Source organism: Electrophorus electricus, chromosome 4 (assembly GCF_041902795.1).
Source record: "Electrophorus electricus isolate QZ-2024a chromosome 4, ASM4190279v1, whole genome shotgun sequence".
NCBI lineage: Eukaryota > Metazoa > Chordata > Actinopteri > Gymnotiformes > Gymnotidae > Electrophorus > Electrophorus electricus.
The window spans coordinates 24,571,412-24,593,064 of NC_137500.1; the positions used below are offsets into that span (position 1 = coordinate 24,571,412).

Sequence of the window (21,653 nt, forward strand, 5' to 3'; positions counted from 1 at the left end):
CCTTTGACTGCCGACAGCTTTATTGTTTACCGTCCGCACGGGGTTTGTTTAACGTAGACACGGGGTTTGTTTACCGTGGACACGGTACCCGTGTTCTGTGACTTTACACATCAAGAGAGTCAGAGTGTTAAATAAAAGTCATCATGATGAGAATTATTTTCTTCCACCTTTACGTGAGGACGAAACTTTAAAAAGGAATCCATAAGTAACGGAACGTAAGCAGGTCATCATACTTTGACATCATTTGGGTTGGGTCGCAGATAAATCCTTTTAACTGGTAATCAATAACCTGTAATTGAATGCATTTTTAAAAAGGTACTCTTCCCTGTATCAGTCTGATTTTCCGCCTTCTGCATCAGTGTCAAACCCATCGCTGCTCTACTCCTGCCGCGTTATCCGTTTGTGTGTTATAGTTGCGTGTCCAAAGCAGGTCGCGTCGTTGCCATGGTGGAGAAAAACAGTAGAATCAAGAGCCACGAAGAATGAAACTCGTCTCAAAGGCGGTGTCATCGTTGAGCTAACCGTGTCAGCTTAAGTGCTGCCTAACTTTGAGCTGGGAATGAAAGGCGAGGTCTTGTCCGACCAGGAGAGAGACGGGAAAAGGCAGTCCTCGACATGATGAAACAATCGGCAACCCCATTCTCCAGCTCCGAGGACGCTGGGATACCATTCGTGACGCCCTGGCCACCTTCACGCACCTTTGCCTGACCTGCTTCCTCTCCCTTTTGTTTCATTTGAATGGGATTGCTATGGATTCTCACTACTCCAGCTTTAGATTTGGGCTTGGAGGGCCTGCGTTAGATAACCCAGCTCGAGCCATGGTCTAGGTGCGCCTGCCTCCGCGCCCTGCCCCGCTTCCTGTGACCATGGTAACGGCGGCAGACGCGGAGGGCCCCCGGGGGCGTGACTGCGAGCGCTGCCTCTCATTACCGCAACATGTGCGGCGCGCGAGTCTCCCTTAGTGAGGGAGTGCGCCCCAGCCGCGCGAGCGGGCAGGCGGGGATGGGCGCTGAAAGAGGGGAACACAGCTGCCAGGAGTGTGTGTGTGTGTTGGGGGGGGGAGAACCTCCGGGACGTGTTCCCGCGCGTTCATCTGTGTTCCTCCTTCTCTCCCCTCTCTGATATACCTCCACCCCCGGGATGCAAGGCTGCGGCTGACTCTTCCTGTGCCCGAGTCTCCACCGCTGTGACGAGCGGCGGGCCTGTTCCGTCTCGAGGTCGCGCACACGAGGCTGCGGCCCCCGCACCCTGCTTTCACACGGTCCAGGCTCCCGTTCCGCCGCGCACCGGCTCGTTCCTGTGGGCCCCGCCTAGCGTGCCCCGGCAGGGACTTCGGAGTCAGGTCGCCTCCATCCTTGTCGAAATAATCAAGGCGCTTCAGTTATCCTACAGGAGCACTAGGTGACCAAACCTGGCGAGGAAATGAGTTGCGATAGGCCTAAGGGGTCGACTCCAAGAGCCCGGAGAGCACGAGTCGAACCACTTGAAGAGTGGGGAGGAACGTCCTTGAGGCGCGGAAATATTTTCGACTGGAAAAAGGAATACAAGCCAGCAGCACGGCCGTAGGGGATACTTGCAGGTGGGAATATGACCAGATATCAACCTTTTCTCCCTTGAAGGGATCCTCCATGATTTTTAAAGCCCCTTTTGTTTACATCACCAACCAAATCACTAACCAGCACCTTGAATGAGAATTTTTATACCATTAATAACAAGTAATTACACTTTCAAAATGTGATTAATTGGTTTAGCCACAAACGGTATGCAGAGTTCAGACTATGAATTTGAGGACGATAACTTCACCATAAGAAACTGGGTGACAGGGTAAACTACTTTGTTGTTAAGATTACATTTTCGATTTAACTGTTGTAGAGCACAAGAACTTGATCATAAAAATACAATTAAAAATGCCTCAGCTTTTCAAAACAAGGCTTTATCTACTACAGGCTGCTTACTCTACTGAGACTGGGAGCGGTTTACATTTCGGTGTGTAGGATCTTACTGGCGACTGGACAACAGCACAAAGATTGTTTCCATTTTTACTTGAGATTGAATCCTGCATAGACTTAACTAGATCCGAGCCAAGATTGGTGGTGGTGGTGGGGGGGGGGGTTCCTACCCCCCCTCCCACCTGTATAAACACACACACACACACGACTACTACCAGGAGGCTTTGTATGCACTGATCATAGAGTCCACGCCTAAACCACCGCACCCCTGCCTGCACTTCTTCCTGGTGGCTCCCGCCCCCCGTCCTGAACCCAGCCAATCCCCACAGCGCACCCAATCCTCTTGTACCAACCCAGCGCAAAAAAGCCTGAGGACCTTTAGCGAAGGGTCTCGTCCCGGGCACTGGGCCGACACCCGATGACAAATCTGTCGCGCTGTCACTTGGGCCCCTGGAGGGGACTGAGTTATGGCAACATGGAGGACATAATTCCATCCTAATGACTGTGTACCACAACGACCTTGTCCGTATTGAAATCAGTCGGTTAAGGCTGGTGCGCCGTGGGTTTAGAGGTCACGGGGCGGGGGCGAGCTCTCCTGCTCATCCTCCTAGGCACGGCGAGGCATTGTGGGTGATTTCCATTAGCGCACGGTACGGCCATCTCACCTACTTTATCTCAGTAACGCAGGGACGGCACAGGTCAATCCTGGCTGATCTTGAGAGGACATCTGTTAGGCCACTACAGAGAGGTCTACAACGAGGGCTCACGTTACCTCAGGCAGTGGCTAGACGATCTGAACCAAGACTTCTCCCCAGCCGGTAATTTTCTCCTGATGTCTGGTTAATGCAGGCTACCATAAATATTAAATGTAAAAAGAAATGCACTTAAAAATGAAAGGAATTTAGAAATGAATATCCCACTACGAAAACAGCTCGTAAATATTTTCTCTCCTTTTCCCGCAATCATGTTTACTTTTATCTGGCATCATTATCTGTATAAAAAAAAAAAAAAAACAGGTTTACCTGCAGCCAGTGTGGCATGAGCCTAGCCTCGCGGCGGCCGTCTGGAGACAGACAACCCTGGAATCATTACGCCAGCTAAACTGCCTGCTTCTGATGTACTGCCTCCATATCGCCGCTCCTTAGCGACCCGCATTAAACACGCCCTCGGAACAAACACGGATTTAAAAAAACACCACCACCACCACCACGCACACAACTGGGGAAATAGAGGCGTCGTTTGTCAAAGATCTGTGGGTGAAATTCACCTCCCTTTCTAAAGGTCCGGACAGGCAGCGTGACGGCTGGTCAAGTCGATGGCTAGCTCGGTGAGCTATTGTATCCGCATGACCGATGACGCGACGGGACCAGGTCAACCCTGACAGGTGAGGCGCTAGTCCAGTCAGCGAGAGCTAGGATTTTTTTGAAGGCTGTAATGAATCTCAAGTGAACACGGGCAACCATCATTTGCAGTGGGAGTTATAACGAGCCAGTAAGAATCGACATCTCATTGGCATGAAGAACACGAGCCAGGCATGAAAATTAGTCACTGTCGGTCTCTTCCTCTTCACAATATCTGCATTCGGACGAGAAGTTCATTTTGGTTTAATATACTTTTGATATTACATATACTCCAAGTCACATTTGGTTTGTATTCATATGTTTAGAATCCACATAAATGCCCATCGACTCCACATTTCCACTGGAGGCTCACTCGTTGCTCTGAGAAGCCTCTCCAAATATTCCAGCTGACTGGTTTGGCGCGTCAGCGGGGACGCTCCTCGGGGAGCTGGGCTCAGCCCGGCGTCTGCTTTCAGGGCGCTGGGTGTCGGCGGGAGCTAGGGGCATTGCTCCCGGAGCTGACGTGCCGAGACCCGGGCTTCAGAGAGTCACCGTCACAAACCCAATTAACCGGAGCGCAGCGCCCGCTTGGGTCATGACGACATTTTAGTGTAAAGCCGTGACGTCGTCACATATGGAACATTCTCTATGTCCACAAAGCCGGGTAACGGACACGTGGTAACGCGCCGGGAGCTGTGGGAGTTCCCCAGAAATTCCAGCATTTACTACTTTAGGAACAGAGTGGCAACCGTCTCCCTGGCCGTTCCGCTCTGCGCGGCACTCGTGGTGTGGACGGCAGCCGAGTCGGGGTTTGGGAGAACAGTACGAAGGCAAGGGAATTTTACAGAGAGCGGTCATTACTGTCAGAGGATAGAGGGAGTGAGAGAGAGAGACAGCAAGACAGACACTTAAGTTTAATGCTAGTGGAGAAGAGAGACAAATTCTTTCATACAAGAAGGCTTTATGAAAAACAAACAATATCTATTCTTGTAAAGAACACAGTAAGCACTAAGGTACATCCCGGGCACTAAGGTAAGTAGAAGCTGCATTACTGACAATTTTGCAGTGTTGAAAATCCCGCAAAGCCCGCTGGACCGTGAGATATCGTGTGGCCAGAAGTCCTCCGGGCAAAAATCCATTCCCAATTTAGCTTAGACTGTAGGAATCTATACTTCATACAACCTCTGTCAAGAGAATAGGGGACTTTGAACAGAACTGGAAACAAAATTAGACTGAAATCTTGGTCATTTGACCCTAGTATTGATCAAGTTAGGTCAGGAAGTCCATAAACAGGTTACTAGAGTTGATCAAACAAATGAAGCCAGACAATCAGACCTTTACTAGTGCAAATCAGACCTTTACTAGTGTAGGGAAACTACTGGAACTGAAACCTTCTTTGATGATATATTGTAACAATTTACTGAAAATTATGAGCTCTAGAAAAATCTAGACGTTAACAACCAAAAATAAGCAGCTGTAGTTGTGATCCAAATACAGAGTGCAGTCAACACCAGTTTAAACGTCTTCGGTGTTTCAAAATAAATAAAAGTTAGTCATGAGCAAGCAGTATGCCAGGGCGTACGAACAGTCCGCAAAGTTGCTGCCCTGGCGTTTGCCTTTGGAAAGCCTTTTAGTGAGTACGGGGACGTCAGATGTGTTGCACAGCTACGCTGCCTGGCTACATTCTGTGGAAGAAAATGGAGTTTCAGAAACAAGCCGTTCTGGTGATGAGTGGGAGGGGCTTCGAGGATGGCTGCTAAGCCAGATGAGGCGTAGAAAAGGGGAGCTTTTTTTTTTTTTCCTTCAGTGCGACAAATCTGGGAGGGTTATAGCACTGAGAATAAAGCGTCATGAAGTGCTGCTAGACGCAGGTGAAGACAGCAAAGGCAATGCAATGTCAGGAGAGGAGAATCTATGCAGATTAGGGAGCAGAGAGCCCCGCAGCAGGCGAGTCTATCGTTTCGTCACGTGTCTGCATGCAGTGGGGTGCGAGGAGATGGAAGCTCAGCCCGGGAGACACAGACGCGGGAGCACGAACCATCTATAATCGTTTGGCAGCCGAGGCAGCGAAATGAGGGCGGTAGGGACGCTCGCGCGCGGCCCCCTCGTTGGCGGGCTAACCATATTAGGGGCATGTGCGGCACCCACACTTTCATCTGCGCCGCGCCGTTTCCTCATAAACTCCACCGCTGTGGAACCCTCTCTCCATATCCTCCTTCACTGCCGCTCACGCGGTTGTTCTGTTCTGTTCTGTTCAACCCTCCACCTCAACACCTCCGCTCTCCCCGCCTCGGGCTGGGTCTCTTCCGCCGGTTATGCGCCGTCGTCCCCGGTTACCCTCCATCGCCGCGTTTCGCTCCGCCCGTTCCTCGGTCGCCTCCGACGGCCGTGCCCGAAGCCTGTTTGCCCTCTGCCATGGTGCCTGGGCTCTCGCGCTGTCTCTGTGCAGGGAACTGTGCAAGGAGCCCATGACAGCACACAGGCTGCAGCTGGGGGGTTGCTGAAGCGCGCCCGGATTTTCCTCCCAACCCTGGATCGCTTGCTCTCCACCACTTCACTCCGTCCCTTCACTTCTACTCCGTGACTGCCACATTTCGTCTCTCTGTGCGCCCATCATCATCTCTCTCTCTGACACATTTTTCTTCTTGCTCCCTACTTCTCCCCCCCCCCCACACACACATTCTCCGTATACCGCAGCCTTGGAGCAGTTGGTTGACTCACACCTCCATCCAACACCTCACTAAACACCCCAGAATCCAGGGAGTCGCCCCCAACAGCAGGCACCTGCCATATGTCGGCACCACCTACCCGCCCACTCTGGCCACTTCCTCTGTGCCTGGAGGCAGAGAACGGAAAACATGCACCTCATCTACGGTTCCACTCCGCCATCCCACTACGGCGGGGAACCAAGGCAAAGGCACGCATCTGTCACCCGTGCCTTTAACCCAATAAGGGCAAGAGGCGAGCTAGAAGCAGGGGCTATAATCTCGCACTCTGCGAGGGCATCGCACTGCGGCAAATGATGAAAACAGCAGCAGAACCATTTACTGTGCCACCGCACTAGAAGCCCGGGCTACGCTGTCCACACAGCCAACGTCTTCTAAACCGAGCTGTTATCAAAAGACAAAGCAACGGGCCGATACACTGGCGACCAGACCGTAGACATCAGTAGCGGCGGGGGCCAGGGAAGAGATTTGTAGATTAGACCTTTCAGCGTGTACTCTGGATAGAGACTCTCCGGTTCCCAGTCCGCGCCAGCTTTGGAGTAGCATCATCCATTTCAAACAAATCTAATTCACTTCAGGCCAGGAGCTGCCAAAACGTTAACAGTGGGATATGGCGAAAAAAAAAGCAAATGAAAACTGAATACATCAGATATGTAGTAAGTACATGCCAGAAAATACCATCGCGCTCTCTTGCTCTGAAATCTGAATATACTCACACTTATGTAAACACACACACACACACACACACGCACGCTCGCGCGCGCTTTCGACTTTCTGTCTCATTCTTTTCATAGACTATCAATTTCTCAATCCCCTACCCTCCCCTTCTCTCTGTTCACTGCCGTCTCGTCTGTCTTCAAAGCCGCCGCGAGTCACCACGGATACTGAATATTAATCAGGCGTGGGTCATAGAGGAACCCGACTCCTAACGCAGACTCAGAGACGAGCCGAGTAAGCCTGTGACTCACCTGTCTCTGCCTAATACCCTTTATTAGCACGGGGCGAGACGAAACACACACATCTCGCGGGCGCGCGCGCGCACACACACCATGAAAGCTGCTCTCACACACATTCCATTCGCCGTAAATCACTGACGGACTCTCAACCTCTCCCATGTGCTCAATAAAACGCATTACCACTATCGTCCAGGTCATCGACTCGAGTCAAAGAGCAGAGTGTGACCAAAACCTCATTTCTTTTCCCCCCCATCCAGCAATTCTATTCTGCCCAGCCTTGCGAACACACCCACTGCGCCTCTCCCACGCTCACGCCACGCCGGCTTCTCCAGCCGGTCCCCTGCTTCCCTGCTGAGAGGGACCGGTTGCCTGCCCACCCGCACGCCGGGCCGCGTTTGCATTTAGAAAAGGTGCCATTTGCAGTTGCAGCTGGACACGCGGCTGCACACAGCTACACCACAGATGCTCTGAGCTACACCCAGTCGCTGAGCTTTCATCACTTAGACACACCTGCAGGGTGAGGGTTTCCTCCACCTCCACTCTGAAGAGGAGTTATTATACAATTATTTAGTTTCATCCTGCGACAATAAATTATTTCTTTCTGGGAAAACTTCGCCTCAAATTCCAATTGCAGAGCCGACTAGAGCTTTGAAAGCCAGAATCGCGCTCAGAAGGCCGCTTCTGTGGGTCCTGGCAGAATGGAGGGTCTTCAGAAGCGCCCAGCATGCAGGGCCCTACATGCAGGGTTGTTCCGGGGACGCGTAGCCTGCCGGCGGCAGCAGGACGATGCTGATGAGCTCGTTAGTACCGCGGGGGAGGGGCCACAGCAAGCCCCACGCAACTCCACTCAAAAAGCAGCTGGGGGGGGGGGGGGTTACGCCCGGCGGCTTTGGGGTGTTTTGGTGGGGCTGGTGCTCATTTGTCAGGATTACCCAAAGCTTCGGGGCCCCTCCGTGAGCTGCCCAGCTCAGCTCCCAATCCAGCCTTGCTGAGTGGAGCGCGGGCACGTGACCAGGCCACGTGCGCTAGCTGCAGTAGCCCGAGCTTAACCGAGAAGCAGAGAACTCGGGGCAGAGGGTTTCAAGCATAGGGGCTCCCTCGGGTAGGGCAGGGCTTAACGGCACAGAGGCATTTACATGAGCCGTCTCCGCCGGATCACGCGGAGCCTCTGTGGCCCGCGCTAATTAGGCAGCCGCGCGATCCCACACCGCTGGGCGTCCGATCAGAAGGCTCTCCGGAAAGGCTCCAATCAGAAGGCTCTTCCGATTAGAAGGCTCTCCGTCACTCCGTGTGCGCTCCCGTGTCAGAACCCACGCTCCACTTCCGCGTGCCTCTACGCTTTCAGTTAAGGAACTTCTGGGACGCAAGCGCAGCCGCAGCCGCAGGGGTCTCCTGGGTCGGCGATCCTGGACGAGTGCAGCGTGAATGAGAAGGGCAGGAACAGTGACCAGCTTCAGCCCAAAGCTCCGTGGAGAAGAACCAAGCCCTGCAGGGCGTGCTCCCGGGCTCGAGCAGTCAGCTCAAGAAGAAACACTAATCTGTGGTGTGTTTTAGCAGCAAATTCTAGCAAATTCTAGCTCCCGGCCTTTGAAGGAGAGGAGGGGACCTTCAGTTCGGGGGCAGGGACTGATATACACAACTTCAAACACCACCAAAAATACAAAATAAATAAATAAATAAATAAAAAAACCAGAAACAGCCCACAAACCTCTGGGTGGCTAATTATGTCTCTATTACCAAATAATAGGAAGCAACTCATCATTTTATATGTCTCCCATGGAAGGCGATTATCCTTAATCAGGTTAGTGCATCCCCAATGTCCCTCCCCACATTCCCAAGGCTACTTCTGTCAGACAAGCTAATAATGGACTGAGCTCCAATAGGCCTCTTGCTTTACGGCCAATAAATAATGCAATGAATTTTTGTTCCTGTGTTCCTAAATTCAGGTTTTTGTATTGCCCCCATCAGGAACTGAAGGGGAGAAATGAGGGGATTAGGTGAAATACTGAGAGTGGGACTGAGAGAAAGTGAGAGAGTAAGAGAGAGAGAGAGAGAGAGTCCCAGAAAGAGTGAGAGAGAGAGGGAGTGAGAGTGAATGTGTGAGAGAGTCAGAGTGACAGTACTAATCTAATCACACAGACCACATATCAATGAATCGTGTGTAACATTTCTGTTAGCGCTAAATGTCAACACCACAGCCTCTGGAGAAACTTTCTGCTCTGCCAGAGAACTCCACTCATCATCCAATCATCAGGATCCCAAGAGCCGATACTAGTGTCCAAGACACTCACAAAACCTCCGAGTGAACTCAATGCGCACGTTCTGCCAGAGATCACCGTGCTGTTATCTGTTTATGGGTTTAACAGGCTTACCTTCATTAAAACAGATTCGCTGAGCTTCTCTCGGTTGACGATCTTTATGGCGACTTTCTGACACGTGACGCAGTGCACGCCGAGTTTCACAAGACCTGAGGAGACAGAAACGGAGCAGGAGGGAAAGAGAAGATGTCAGTCACTCGGGAGTTACGCACACAGAACGATCGCGGTCGGTGTGCATGTCTCCACGGGGCAGCTTGGCGACCCGCGGCCTCAGCAGGCCTGGTTCCAGACAACAAGGCCCACATTGAGGCTGTGCCCGCCGTGTGCAAAACCGCAACTCGGCTCAGTAAATCGGTTCGCCTTATCGCAGTGTTGGCCTTTGCGAACCCACAGAAGGCCGCGATATGTAAACAAGGCCTGTAACAAATCACAGAAAGGTCGAGTCTCCACTGTGAGCGTCCCGGGCAGCTCGGATGAGCGCCGGAAGGGACGGGACGGGACGAATCAAGGCGCCAACGTGATTCAACAAGCATATAACGAGTAAGAAGAATGCAAGCTCACATTTAACCTCACGCCACCAGAGTATTTCATATATTATTTGGCACATCACAAATGCCAAAAATATTGCAATATGATCGCACTGTGGTATTTTTGGCCCGGCCGAGAGTCTTTATCCCGAGTACCATCCCCCCGGAGCTGTTGAGCAAGCGTTTTCCAAAAGCCCCCGGCGCAAGCGCCTCTGCCCAGGACCCACAGCGCTTACATCAGCGGCTACTGCAGGGTCTGTCGCCTGCGCTGGAACAGATAATGAATATTTTATATATACGTAATTACCGCAGACATACACACGTACTGGGGAGAGGAAAAAAGGGTAGACAATCGGTGAGGGGGAGTGCCGCAATTCAGAGCGATGGAGGATGAGGAGACATCATGAAGTGTAGAGTCTACACCCCACCAAGCAAAACGCTACTCTGTACACGTACACACACACACACACACACACACACACACACTTAGTTCTGTTTGGTTTTCTTATGAGAAAGGAAGGGAGAATGGCATGTTTAAAGGAGAGAGAGAGAGAGCGCGAGCGAGCCAGCATTCATCCCCAGCCACAGATAATTAAACAGTAATGGCTTACTGAGATAGCCTGTGTGGGCTGGGAGGCTGGAACATGCCATTACCATTTATATGATGAGCAGAGGTCAGTTCAGACCATAAATAAATAAATTACCATGTCAATGAGGAAAGGAGAAAAAAAAACAAACAAACCCTGGTGTAAACATCTGGCGCTAGAGGCCAAGCAGCGTTCTCTTACTGGGCACTCCAGAAGTCCTGTTTGGGGCTATGGGACTGGGAGACATCTATGGCTGAAGTGTACGCTTCAGAGTGGCACTCACAACAGCAAGGTTGAAGGAGCCCCAGGGTCAGCGCTGTGAACGAGGTTATGCTGGACACTGCCATGCCACTGTTCCCACGCAGGAGTAAACTACCAAATAAACATGGAAAATAATTCTACAGGTGCATGATGTGCAACTGTGTATCGGCAAGCTGTAGCATACCAATGAGGACAATTTTTAAAAGTATTGCTATTGGTTTGATATTGGAACTTAATTACCACTGATGATTAATAATAATAAATCAGAAACGCTGATAGAGATGGCTAGTTTTCTTTTGTCTGTTGCAACCTGTGAACAGAAATAATTTTCACGTGATGTATTACAATTGTAATGCCTGATTTACCTGTGATATAGATGTAAAATTAAATAAATCATTCATTCATCTTACACTCACTGAACTTCATATATAGATGGACCTTGCTTTAAAATTCTTAAAGGCAAAACGATCAGTTATTAATATTGATATCGGGCACAAGGTGCTAATTATCAACTACTGTGTCGGGCCAAGACGTTTTTAATAGTTAAGTTTTTTTATTTAAGGGCAAAGTTGACATCCACCTCATGAAAAAGAACAGTTTCTATAGCAAACACACTACAACAACCCAGCAACCTCGGCTATGCACAAATTTTACAAATCATCCATTTTCTCTGCCCTCTTCCTGTGTTGGAGAAAGCAGAGAGCTCACGAGAAGAACCCAAGCCTGTCCGTCTCATGCTGAGAGCGCCCCGCGCTACAGGAGCTGCCGGGGATACGCGGAGGAGGGGCGGCTGGACCCGCCTGTCATCTCCGGGGGGGGTGCAGCGTTCCTGCTCTGGGACATGGATCTGCGCCATGGCGCTCGCTGTAACACCCGGGCTTCTTATGAGGGGGAAAAAAGAAGAAGAAGCCATGCGCAGTACGGGTGAGCGAGGCCAGCCAAAGGACGGCAGCCAAATGTCAGGGAGGAAGGGAAGAGAGGAAGCTGGGAGGAGGATGAAGAAGAGAAGAAGGACAAAGCCAAGTTCACCCGCTTCCTCATCAGATAAGCTCGCGTTCTGCCACTGGCCTCCAGCTCTGCTCTTCCCCACAATCGATAGCGTTAAGCGCCCTGTGAACCACGGCAGTGGCGTAGCACTGCCAGATAACCGGGTCCTCACAGCCAGGGACTTCACCCAGATGTGACCCTTCTTTGCTTTCAAATCCACCACTGGTTAGTGACTGTATTAGTGGGATGATCCTTACAAGATTGCCTATTTGACATGACCTGACCTGACCTCAGGATATTGGTAACCCATGCATGATTTGGATCAATGTGAATGGGCGGGGGAGGGGGGGGGGGAGATAAAATAAAGATTCTGAAAACTGACGCATCTTTGCCGAACCGTATATAAGCCAAAAGAGCGAAATGTCTCTGTGACGAGCTGAAGAGCAATGTGGAGGTAAGTGGGAGGAGCCTGAGCAATCTCGTGGAGTGTGGGAGGGGCTAGAGCAAGCTCCCATGTTCGGGCGTGCCAGCGTGGATATGGGTATTCAAGGTATTCAACAGTATTACCCAGTATGGGTAATAAGGTATTCAACAATTAGCAAAACGACCGCTGCTAAAGTCAGCAATGGACATCACGGAACATACAATCCTGTGTGTGTGTGTGTGTGTGTGTGTGAGTGAGTGTGAGAGAGAGAGAGAGAGAGAGAGAGAGAGAGAGAGAGAGAGAGAGAGAGAGAGTGTAGGTGTAGGAATTGCCCTGCTAAGATGATGGAAACAGACTGCTGACAGCTCCTTCAGCAGTGAGACGAAGCTCTGAGCACCACACAGGCTGATTCTGTTGTTTCCAAGACAAAGAACACATACGGACGTACATGCTTCCTCAGGTAAACTCAGTGAAGTGAAAGCTTCACTCTGACCTGGTTTGAGGGGAAAGAAACGTCAAGAGCGCAACACCTACAGTGTATCGCGTAGGGAGCCTTTTACGTTCATATTTCGCTCCACTTTCATCCCTCCTCGTCTAGCCGAGGCTCTCTCATTTGACAAAATAAAATGCTTCTCGGTCGTCACCCCAAGGGTAGCGGAGGAGGCCCGGCTGTCAGCGCGTGGGAGGGCTGAGAGGTCCGTGGCCGCAGCGCAGGACCAAACAGGCCGTGGTGGGAACCTCCCCGAGCACGAAGCGTCAATCCAGCAGGCAGCGAAGAAGAAGGGAACACACCTGCACGCACGCATGCACACGGTGCTGCTCTGTCACTCTTTGGCAGGAAGTCGGTCTTTACTCTTAGCAGCTGGTCCGGTGCTGCTTCCTGAAGCTAATGCTCCAGACAGCACCCAGCACCACCGCGCAAGAGACAAACAACAGCGCACGAGCTGTTGCGAAACCTAATTACTCCTGTCGTCTGTCCACTTATGACGGTATTATACTTATAAATCCACTCATGCCCCCGATCAAGGACTACGACTTTAGCCCCCCCCCTCTTTCTCACACAAATGAAATGTTATCATTTGCATCTGCACAGCAATAAATCCAGGAGAAGCACGCTGGATCTCAGAGGAGCCAAAAAAAACCCCATTCAAAGCCAACTCCACATCACAGGTGTTACAAGCACACATTTTCTGAGGCCCAAAGCAGCAGAGGTTCCCTCCTCAAGCAAGCATCCAACGTGCGGCACAGCAGAGGAGCTCCGGGCCACATGTGAGGCGCGCCGGCACCTCAGAGACATGGCGTCACGGCAACGGCGGGCCTCGGCCGTGATGGGAGCGCCTAATAAAAGACGCAGCCAAAAACCCACATCCTCCACACACTGCCGCAACGAGAACCGGTTCCAAACTTCCAGAAAGGCACTGAGTCTCCAAACTAACTCCAGACCTTTCTAATCTTAAAAGGCAACACAGTAATGAGAATCCTGTGTGTTGTTTGCTGGTACTTATGAATAGTAATGAACAGTAATCTGGCTCATGAGATACTGTGATAGACGTGCTCGAGGCCAAAGAAGTAAGAGAAACAAGAAGGGGGGTCTCCAGGCACTCGTCACTCACCCTAAACGATGAAGTGGAATGTGCCGTTGCGTAACATCACCATGGCAATTAGGCTGAGGGAAAGTGATGGCAGAAGCATGTCATGTGCTCACTGACTCAATTACGCCACTGCTGTCTCCATGGGTACAGAACCACGCTAGAGCCACTGGAGCCTCCTGCCCCAATCTGTACAGCAGCAAACATCTGCTGCCTGCTTCCAGCAGGACACCTCCCATACACACACACACACACACACACACACACTCATGCAAACACACACTGACAAAGATGCCGTGGCTACTTTCAGAGACATCGAACACACCAACACAGCCTTTTATAGGGGACTCCAACCTTTGAATACGACTTAATAAATCCAGAAGTGTGTGTGAGACCGTCCTTCCCTCTGCGCTGGCCTCCAGAGAGACAGAGAAAAAGATCAGAAGTCAGGACAAGTGTGGACAGAGAAGAGCGAGAGAGAGAGAGAGAGAGAGAGAGAGAGAGAGAGAGAGAGAGAGAGAGAGAGAGCGAGAGAGAGCGCCCAAGTGTACAAGAGCGAGGATGGGGGGTGGGGAGAAGTAATGCTGGAGGTACAATTAGAGGCATCATCTCTGCTCCCCATGCCTCCGTGCTGCTGGACCTTCTCCAGCATGTGCCAGCAGAGGACCTGGCAGAAGTGGCTCTCCTCCTGTCTGGGGAGGTAGGGGGCTCGGAGCGGGTTGCGGATACCCAAGTAGAGCAACATTGCCAAACATCACACACACACACAAAGTACAGTCATAGTATAACGGGAACCTTACAGCAGCTCACTAAGTGTCTACCGTTTGTTTGGGAACATCCCGATCGTAGAGGCCTAGCTCTGTGCTAGCAAAGGCCACATGCTGAAACCCGTTAACTCCTCTCGGTCCGTGCGAGGGCCCACCCGGGCAGGCGGGAGGCGATCACCCTTCCGTCAGGACTGGCGAGGCTGGCGCATCGGCGCGGTGCCCTCCTGCAGGCACGGTCCAAGCAGCACAGCGGGACTCCTACCGCCATGGCACTCTGATCTGGGCTTAACGCCTCCGAGCCTGTGTCAGCAAAAGGAATGCATAATTACAGATGCGTGAATAATTCATGAGCTGGGTACGGCGGTTGATTTGAATATGGCTGTGGGGGGAGGGGCCCACGTGTGTGCGGCGGGGCAGGGCAGGGCAAGAGAGGAAGAGGAGCGGGGGTAAGTTTGAGAGTTTATTAGTGCGTGACCGTGGTTTTATACGCGCACATACGTCTGCGGTGAATGTCACTCCAGGCGTGGAGAAATGTGATACATAAGGGGGAGGCGTCAGTGCCGTCTCGTGTCCTGTTTGTGCAACAGATCGCCCGCACCAGGGAGCCAAGCCCACAACACGCCGCACCGGGGTCATACATTCTGCGAAGCACGCCAGACAGATTCCTGGAGCAGTCCCACAACGGAGGAACCTCGGCCGTGCCGCCTCACCAGCGGAACTCCACCACTCGCGTTTTATTTCCAGAGCAGTGCGGTCAAGCAGCGAGTTCCACAGTAATGGCGGTCAAAGAATGGGCCAGCGAGCAAGAGAAGCGCGGCGGGATTAATCAGGCGCCATTTCCACCCTAACGAGGCGAGACTTGGGCCTGCGCTCCGTGTCTGGGGATCTCAGCTCCGCTCAGGCGGGAGAGCTTGATGGTGTCCTCGGAGTCAGTCAGGAGTCAGGAAGTCAAGTTTCCTCTTTTTAATTGAAAACGCGTTTCTCGGGTTGCGAAGTCGACAAGAGGAAGGATATTGGTTTTATGTACTGTGGAATCTGTCTCTGTCATCTGATTGGATGTTAATTAAAAAAAAAAAACCAAAAAAAAAAAAAAAAAAAAAAAAAAGAGGGTTCCATTTAAGTCCCAGTTGAAATTGAGCTCAGATTCACCAGTGGAATTATCACTTCTAAAGCACCTAAGATTAAAAGACCCATGCTCGCTCATACACACACACACACACACACACACACACACACACACACACACACACACACACACACACACACACACGCACGTAAAGTCTTCGAAAACTCTTCAAACTCTTCAGCTCAAAGGACACCTACCCATTGTTATTCATTGAGGATCATTAACAAACATTGAAAAAGAGGATTTTAGCATACAAGACCAGGTGAGGAATGCAGGTTAAAAAAACAGTCAAATAAATGTGTGTACACAACCTCCAGGTACCCGGGAAAACCAGGGAGGCTGAAGCATGGAGTAAAATACTTATACAAGAGTGTGTGCGAGTGGGTGCACGTCTGCATGTGTCAGCAAGGACCTGCACGGCACGAGCCACCCCCTGCAGAGCAGAAAGTGCATACATTGAAAAGCATTTCAGGTCCTGAGCTGTCAAGACAGGCCGGAAACGGGCATCGCCGCAGGTGGCCTGTCTTCTCTCGTCTACTCTCGACCCCGGAGGGAGGACCCGAACACCTGGAATGTGAAGGACGTGAGGGCATCCACTGCCGCGTCTGAGCAAAAACCCGTCCGGTCAAGGCCGATGCCCCACGGGGCCCTGCGCTTGCGGTGAGGCATCGTGGTGCACCGGGTCCTGTACCGCAGGACCGGGGCCGAGTCTGTGTGCAGGAAACGCGTCTGTAGTGATGTGTTTCGTGAACGACGATAATGAGGTTCGCTGTGGAAACCGTCCCGCGGTAGATGCGGATGCAGGTGATGGGTGGGTCGGCTGGAAAGAAAACACTTTCTACTGGACTGCGCCCGGGGGGGGGTCTCTCCTGAAAGCTGACAGTTGCTTAGTGTGCAGTGTTGAGTCACCACACAAAATGCTCGTGATTGCGTCAGTACATTCGCGAATATTCGTTCTTCCTCGCAATGCGGTGAATGTGTGACCGCTTTCTGGGGGAGTGAGGAAAAGAAGAGAGGTAGAGACACAGAGAGAGAGAGAGAGAGAGAGAGAGAGAGAGAGAGAAAGGATGAGAGTGCAGGGAGACTAAGAGAGAGGGTGAGAGGTGGGGAGGGTAACAGAGAGGCATGGCAAGAGAGAGCTGGTGGGGAAACAGAGTAGGAGAGAGAAAGGGAGGGAGAGAGAGAGGGAGAGAGAGAGAGAGAGAGAGAAAGAGAGAGAGAGAGAAAGTGAGGGAGAGAGAGAGAGAGAGAGGGAGGAGGGCAAACACAAAAATCCACGCCCATTGTTCATTCTGCAGCAGGGCCGTGAGAATCGTTGCTTCCCGAGGGACACCAAGACCTGAGGACTTCCAATGGGACATTCTGTGGCACTAAGACACTAATCCCGGTCCACACTAATCCCAGCAGACAGACAAGCAGTTAAGGAGGCCAAAAGCTACCAAGAATAGACAGTCAATTATTCAGCCAGCAAAAAAAGTGTAATCAATGCTCCAAGAACATGTATCCATTCCACCACGTTCCACAGATTTCATACACTTCACTAAATACTGAACCAAGCACTCTACATGACAACAGGTACATACACACGAGATTAGAAATAGCTTCAAGAGACGGTGGGGATTTAAAACCGTCGTTAATGTCTTGACTGACAAAACACACACGTGCGCACACAGACTGTATGCTACTGCCCCAACCGTGCCAGCCAACCTACATATAGTGAAGAGAGAGTGAGGGAGAGACTAGCAGACAGCGTCTCTACCCTGCATCGAGGGTGTTTCATTCTCATGTCCTCCCGTCACAGAGAACGGATGAGTAATTACCGTGTGAATTTGAATACATACACGCGCTCATCACTTATAATGAATACGGCATCCCCTCGGTGTTGGCTAGTATCCTCAAGGACAAGCCGGGTGGGGATCCTTCGAATATAATACAGATAATTCAACATTTAAAGCGTAGAAGGAGAAGGCTACGAATCATTAATCGGGGAGATAAGGAACGGAGAGAACCGCGTGTGCCGGTAACCAGCGCTGGTTTCAACCGCCCGTCTGTGCAGTGTGCTGGGAGCCCTGCTTTAGCAGCGCTGGGATGTCGTCAACGGCAGAGCGAGCCGAGCCGACGACGTCACGCGTCTGCATAAAAAGCGAGCGCTTCTTCGGTCTCGGGAGAGCGAGGTTACCAGCGCGCCTCGCGTCCAGCGAGCGCGGAGCGGCTCACGCGTGCCCGCTTCCTCCCAGTCCTGGTTGTCGAATTCAGCAACACCGAGCACTTCATCAATACGTAAGGAGATTAATAAAGTCATGCTGCGTCCATTTCTGGAGTAGCGTGCAGAGAGCAAGCGTTCCCAGCCGTCGCTGTGACTCGCCGTGATGCGCGCCAGCATGGCCTAAAAGGTGAGCGCTCGGGTCTTGCGCTACGACGGGCCGCGGCAGTTAGGAGACGTCGTGGGAAATGACAGTCATTAAGGTGACGAAAGCCTGCCTGACGCCTGCAAGCGTGCGAGCAACGCCCTTGTCTGAGAAGCAGTGAACTGCAGGACTGTGGCGAAAGAGTTTGGGAGTTTAAGCCCTGCAAATTGGGGCCAGCATCCACTGAGACTTAACCAACCAACCCCCAACCCAGAAAAGAATCTAAATCTACTTTCCCAAATCTTCAATCTTTCCAAAACCTTCAACGGTCCCCCCGCCCCCGGATTGCTTTAGAAAACATACGCGGACTTGCTTTGCTTTACATTTGCTTTGAATTAACTAATTTGTACATTACGACCAAATCCCCTAGATTGCCTGGTCCACGCTACACGTCTTCGCCAGAATCTGTGTTCAGGGCCCAGACCCCCCCCCCCCCCCATTCACACACGACCACGGGGCTTCAGGATAACATGCTAACCATGGCCCATCCATCATGTAAACTGAACCCACAGCAGAGTCGTGATTATGGCTGCCCTGCGGTACTGTGCACATCCAGTGCAGTCCTGAGTTTAGTGCAGGACCCTGTACAGCAGGTATGAGCACTGAGTACTGAGCAGATGTGTAAGATGTGTAGCCACTCATCAGTCACAGACCAGAGTGATGCACCATAGCTTCCACAGCATAATGAAAGGATAGGTAGTGTATGGGTGGATGGATGGATACACAAACACACACAGCTCACATGTTCCTGCAGTGGCAGGAAGGCAGAGGCATGTTCTGCCTGCCCCTGTCGGTCCCTGGGTGATTCCTAGGCCTGTTCTTTCAGAGCAACAGCGAAGGGAATTACAGAAAGCAATCAGGGAGCTGTGTACCTCCTCACACACACACACACACACACACACACACGCACGCACACACACACACACACACTACACACACACTACACGCACGCACACACGCACTCACACACGCACGCACACACGCCACACACACTACACACACTACACACACACACACACACACACTACACACACACACACACACTACACACACACACACACTACACACGCACGCACACACACACACACACACACTACACACACACACTACACACACGCACGCACGCACACACACACACACACGCACACACACTACACACACACGCACTCTACACACACACACACACGCACACACACTACACACACACGCACTCTACACACACACACACGCACACTCACTACACACACTACACACACACACACGCACGCACACACACTACACACACTACACACACACGCACGCACACACACTACACACACACACACACTACACACACACACACTACACACACACACACTACACACGCACGCACACTACACACGCACGCACACACTACACACGCACACACGCATGCGCACACACGCACGCACACACACACACACTACATACGCACGCACACACTACACACGCACACACGCACGCGCACACGCACGCACGCACACGCACGCACACGCACACGCGCACACGCGCACGCACACACGCGCACGCACGCACGCACACACACGCACGCACACACACGCACGCACACACGCACACACACGCACACACACACACAGACACACACAGACACACACAGACACACACACACAGGGGTTTTACACTGATGATGCAAGCAGCTTTATCCTCCTTTTGCAGCACACAACAGCACTGAAATATCCCCTCTGCATGAGAGAGAGAGAGAGAGAGAGAGAAGGGGAGCGAGCAAGAGAGAGATCGCTAGAAAAAGAGAACCAACATCAAACGAGCAAGTGGACTCGGGGAAGAAAATAAAAAGAAACCAAAAAGAAGAGCAGAGGACGCAGTGAGCAGAGGAGAGACAGAGCGATATTTCGCAGCAGCAGCAGTCACGCCAGGCCAGGCACTGAGATTAGAGCTCACAGCCTCAACTGCCGGGGAATATCCTGTGACCGTACAAGCCTCCTCATCCCTGCTGGCATCCACAAAGACCTCAGTGCGGTCCAACCAGCCCCTCCACTCAGCAGAGAGAGAGGGGGAACCTCAGGTGCCGTTGGTGGGCGTTCAGGGAGTGCCCACGCTAGTCAGCGGTAATAAAATGATAAGTGCAAGCAGAGAAATGTGGATGGTCTGAAGCAAACTGTAGAAAAAGGCCTCTGTAGGCCTGAGTGTAAGGCTTCAGAGTTCCTCTGCATCAGGCCTTCGTAGGCCTCGGTCTAAGCCCGGGACAACTCAGCCTGGCACCGTAATGAACAATATTATCGCGATGGGCACCAGGTGGTTTGAGTTAACTTTTTTTTTTAACAAAACAACTCACGGTTGGACATAACGGTACCAAACTCTAACTGGTATAAGTATTGAATAGCAATTCGCATAATGTTAAATAATGCATCATTTGGGCACAATGGTGGAAACCCTGAGAAGTACTACGTAAAAAAAGAAAATGAAGAAAAAGAACGTGATTGTGTAACTGTCCTTGATGGAAGTGTGTAAAGATCGAGCCCTTCTGGGACTGTTGGGCATATTCCACACTATGCCTCATTTGTGCACGACGCTGAACTGCAAATATAAACGCGGGACCTGCTATTAATTCTTCAATGAATTCTTGAGTTTGTATCTTTATTTTCCTATTTGAGTATACTTAATAAAATGACTGGAATTTGAGAAAAATGAAGGAACCACAGTGCTCTCCATGGCAGAAAGCCCTTCAACTGACCTTCCCCGAGATAAAACCAAGCACTCTCACTCCCCAGAGGCGCCTGCACTCCGTTCACTATATAGTGCGCACTGGATAGTGTACACTTTCAGTATAAATCTATATTTGGGTGCAAACCAATGCTAGGAGGCAGGCACTCCTTATAAAACTCTGGTCCTAGGACATTTGATATTTCATATTTATGCACATATACAGCCACCTTTTAATACTGTGACAGCAAAACGAATATATTTGGTATTCCTTTTTATAGAAGGAATTTTTTCCCCCCCTTTTCCTTTATTGAATAGATCGTTTCCATGACGGGGCCTTTAGCGAGTCATTTGCCGTCCTTCGTGATTGATCAGTGAAGGTACAGGCCCCACATCAACCCTTGTGCAAACTGGGTCAAAATTACCAAACTGCTACTGTGGCAAAACCAAGGAAGCACCTCTGGAACTCCAGTCCAAAGACCCGCCCGCCTTCACACACAGTAATGACAGAGCCATCTCTTACCTGAGGTAATGCCAGCCATGGTGGATCGACAGTCAGCATGGGGGCAAGTCCAGGCAGGCACAGGGGTGGCAGAGGGGAAAAATCTGTTAGTGAAGGTGCAAATGATGCTAGAAAGCTATGTAGCCATTAACCATCAATCTAAAATCAACAGAAAAAAAATTCCACAAAGCTATTATAAGATTAAAATGAAATGCCATTAGGAACCCGTGAGTCAAGAAAATATAATAGTTAATATAATGGGAAAATTATTGGAATTTAAGATTATTAGCATGTTATGAGCCCGGTCTCATGAGGCAATTACCGATCGCCCAGGGGGGACACACTTAGAACTTGAAAACATGGAATTTTCGAGAACTGCCAAACTGCGTTTTATCCTGACTTCCCTTACGTGGCTCAGATGTACGGGCCAGAAAAAAAAAATGTGTACAAGGAGCCTCAATTTCTCTCTCTCTTATATTTAACTTC

The 21,653-nt window shown here is 51.0% G+C and overlaps 1 protein-coding gene across 10 annotated transcripts in view; it reads right to left on the reverse strand.

Annotated features, from left to right (window-relative positions):
* The window catches only part of brsk2a (BR serine/threonine kinase 2a), a 112,463-nt gene that overhangs the window by 44,303 nt on the left and 46,507 nt on the right, over nucleotides 1–21,653 (reverse strand). For 8 of the 10 annotated variants that reach the window (XR_014123284.1, XM_081712865.1, XM_081712860.1 and 5 more), the window contains exon 2: nucleotides 9,344–9,438. Coding sequence is in view for 9 of the 10 variants with exons in the window: in XM_081712865.1 (XP_081568991.1) it covers nucleotides 9,344–9,438 (95 nt within the window). In the remaining variant the exon portion in view is untranslated. Of the gene's footprint in view, nucleotides 1–2,971; nucleotides 3,000–9,343; nucleotides 9,439–14,485; nucleotides 14,732–21,653 lie in introns of those variants that run through there. The other 2 variants (XM_081712866.1, XM_081712864.1) reach the window with 2 other exon arrangements.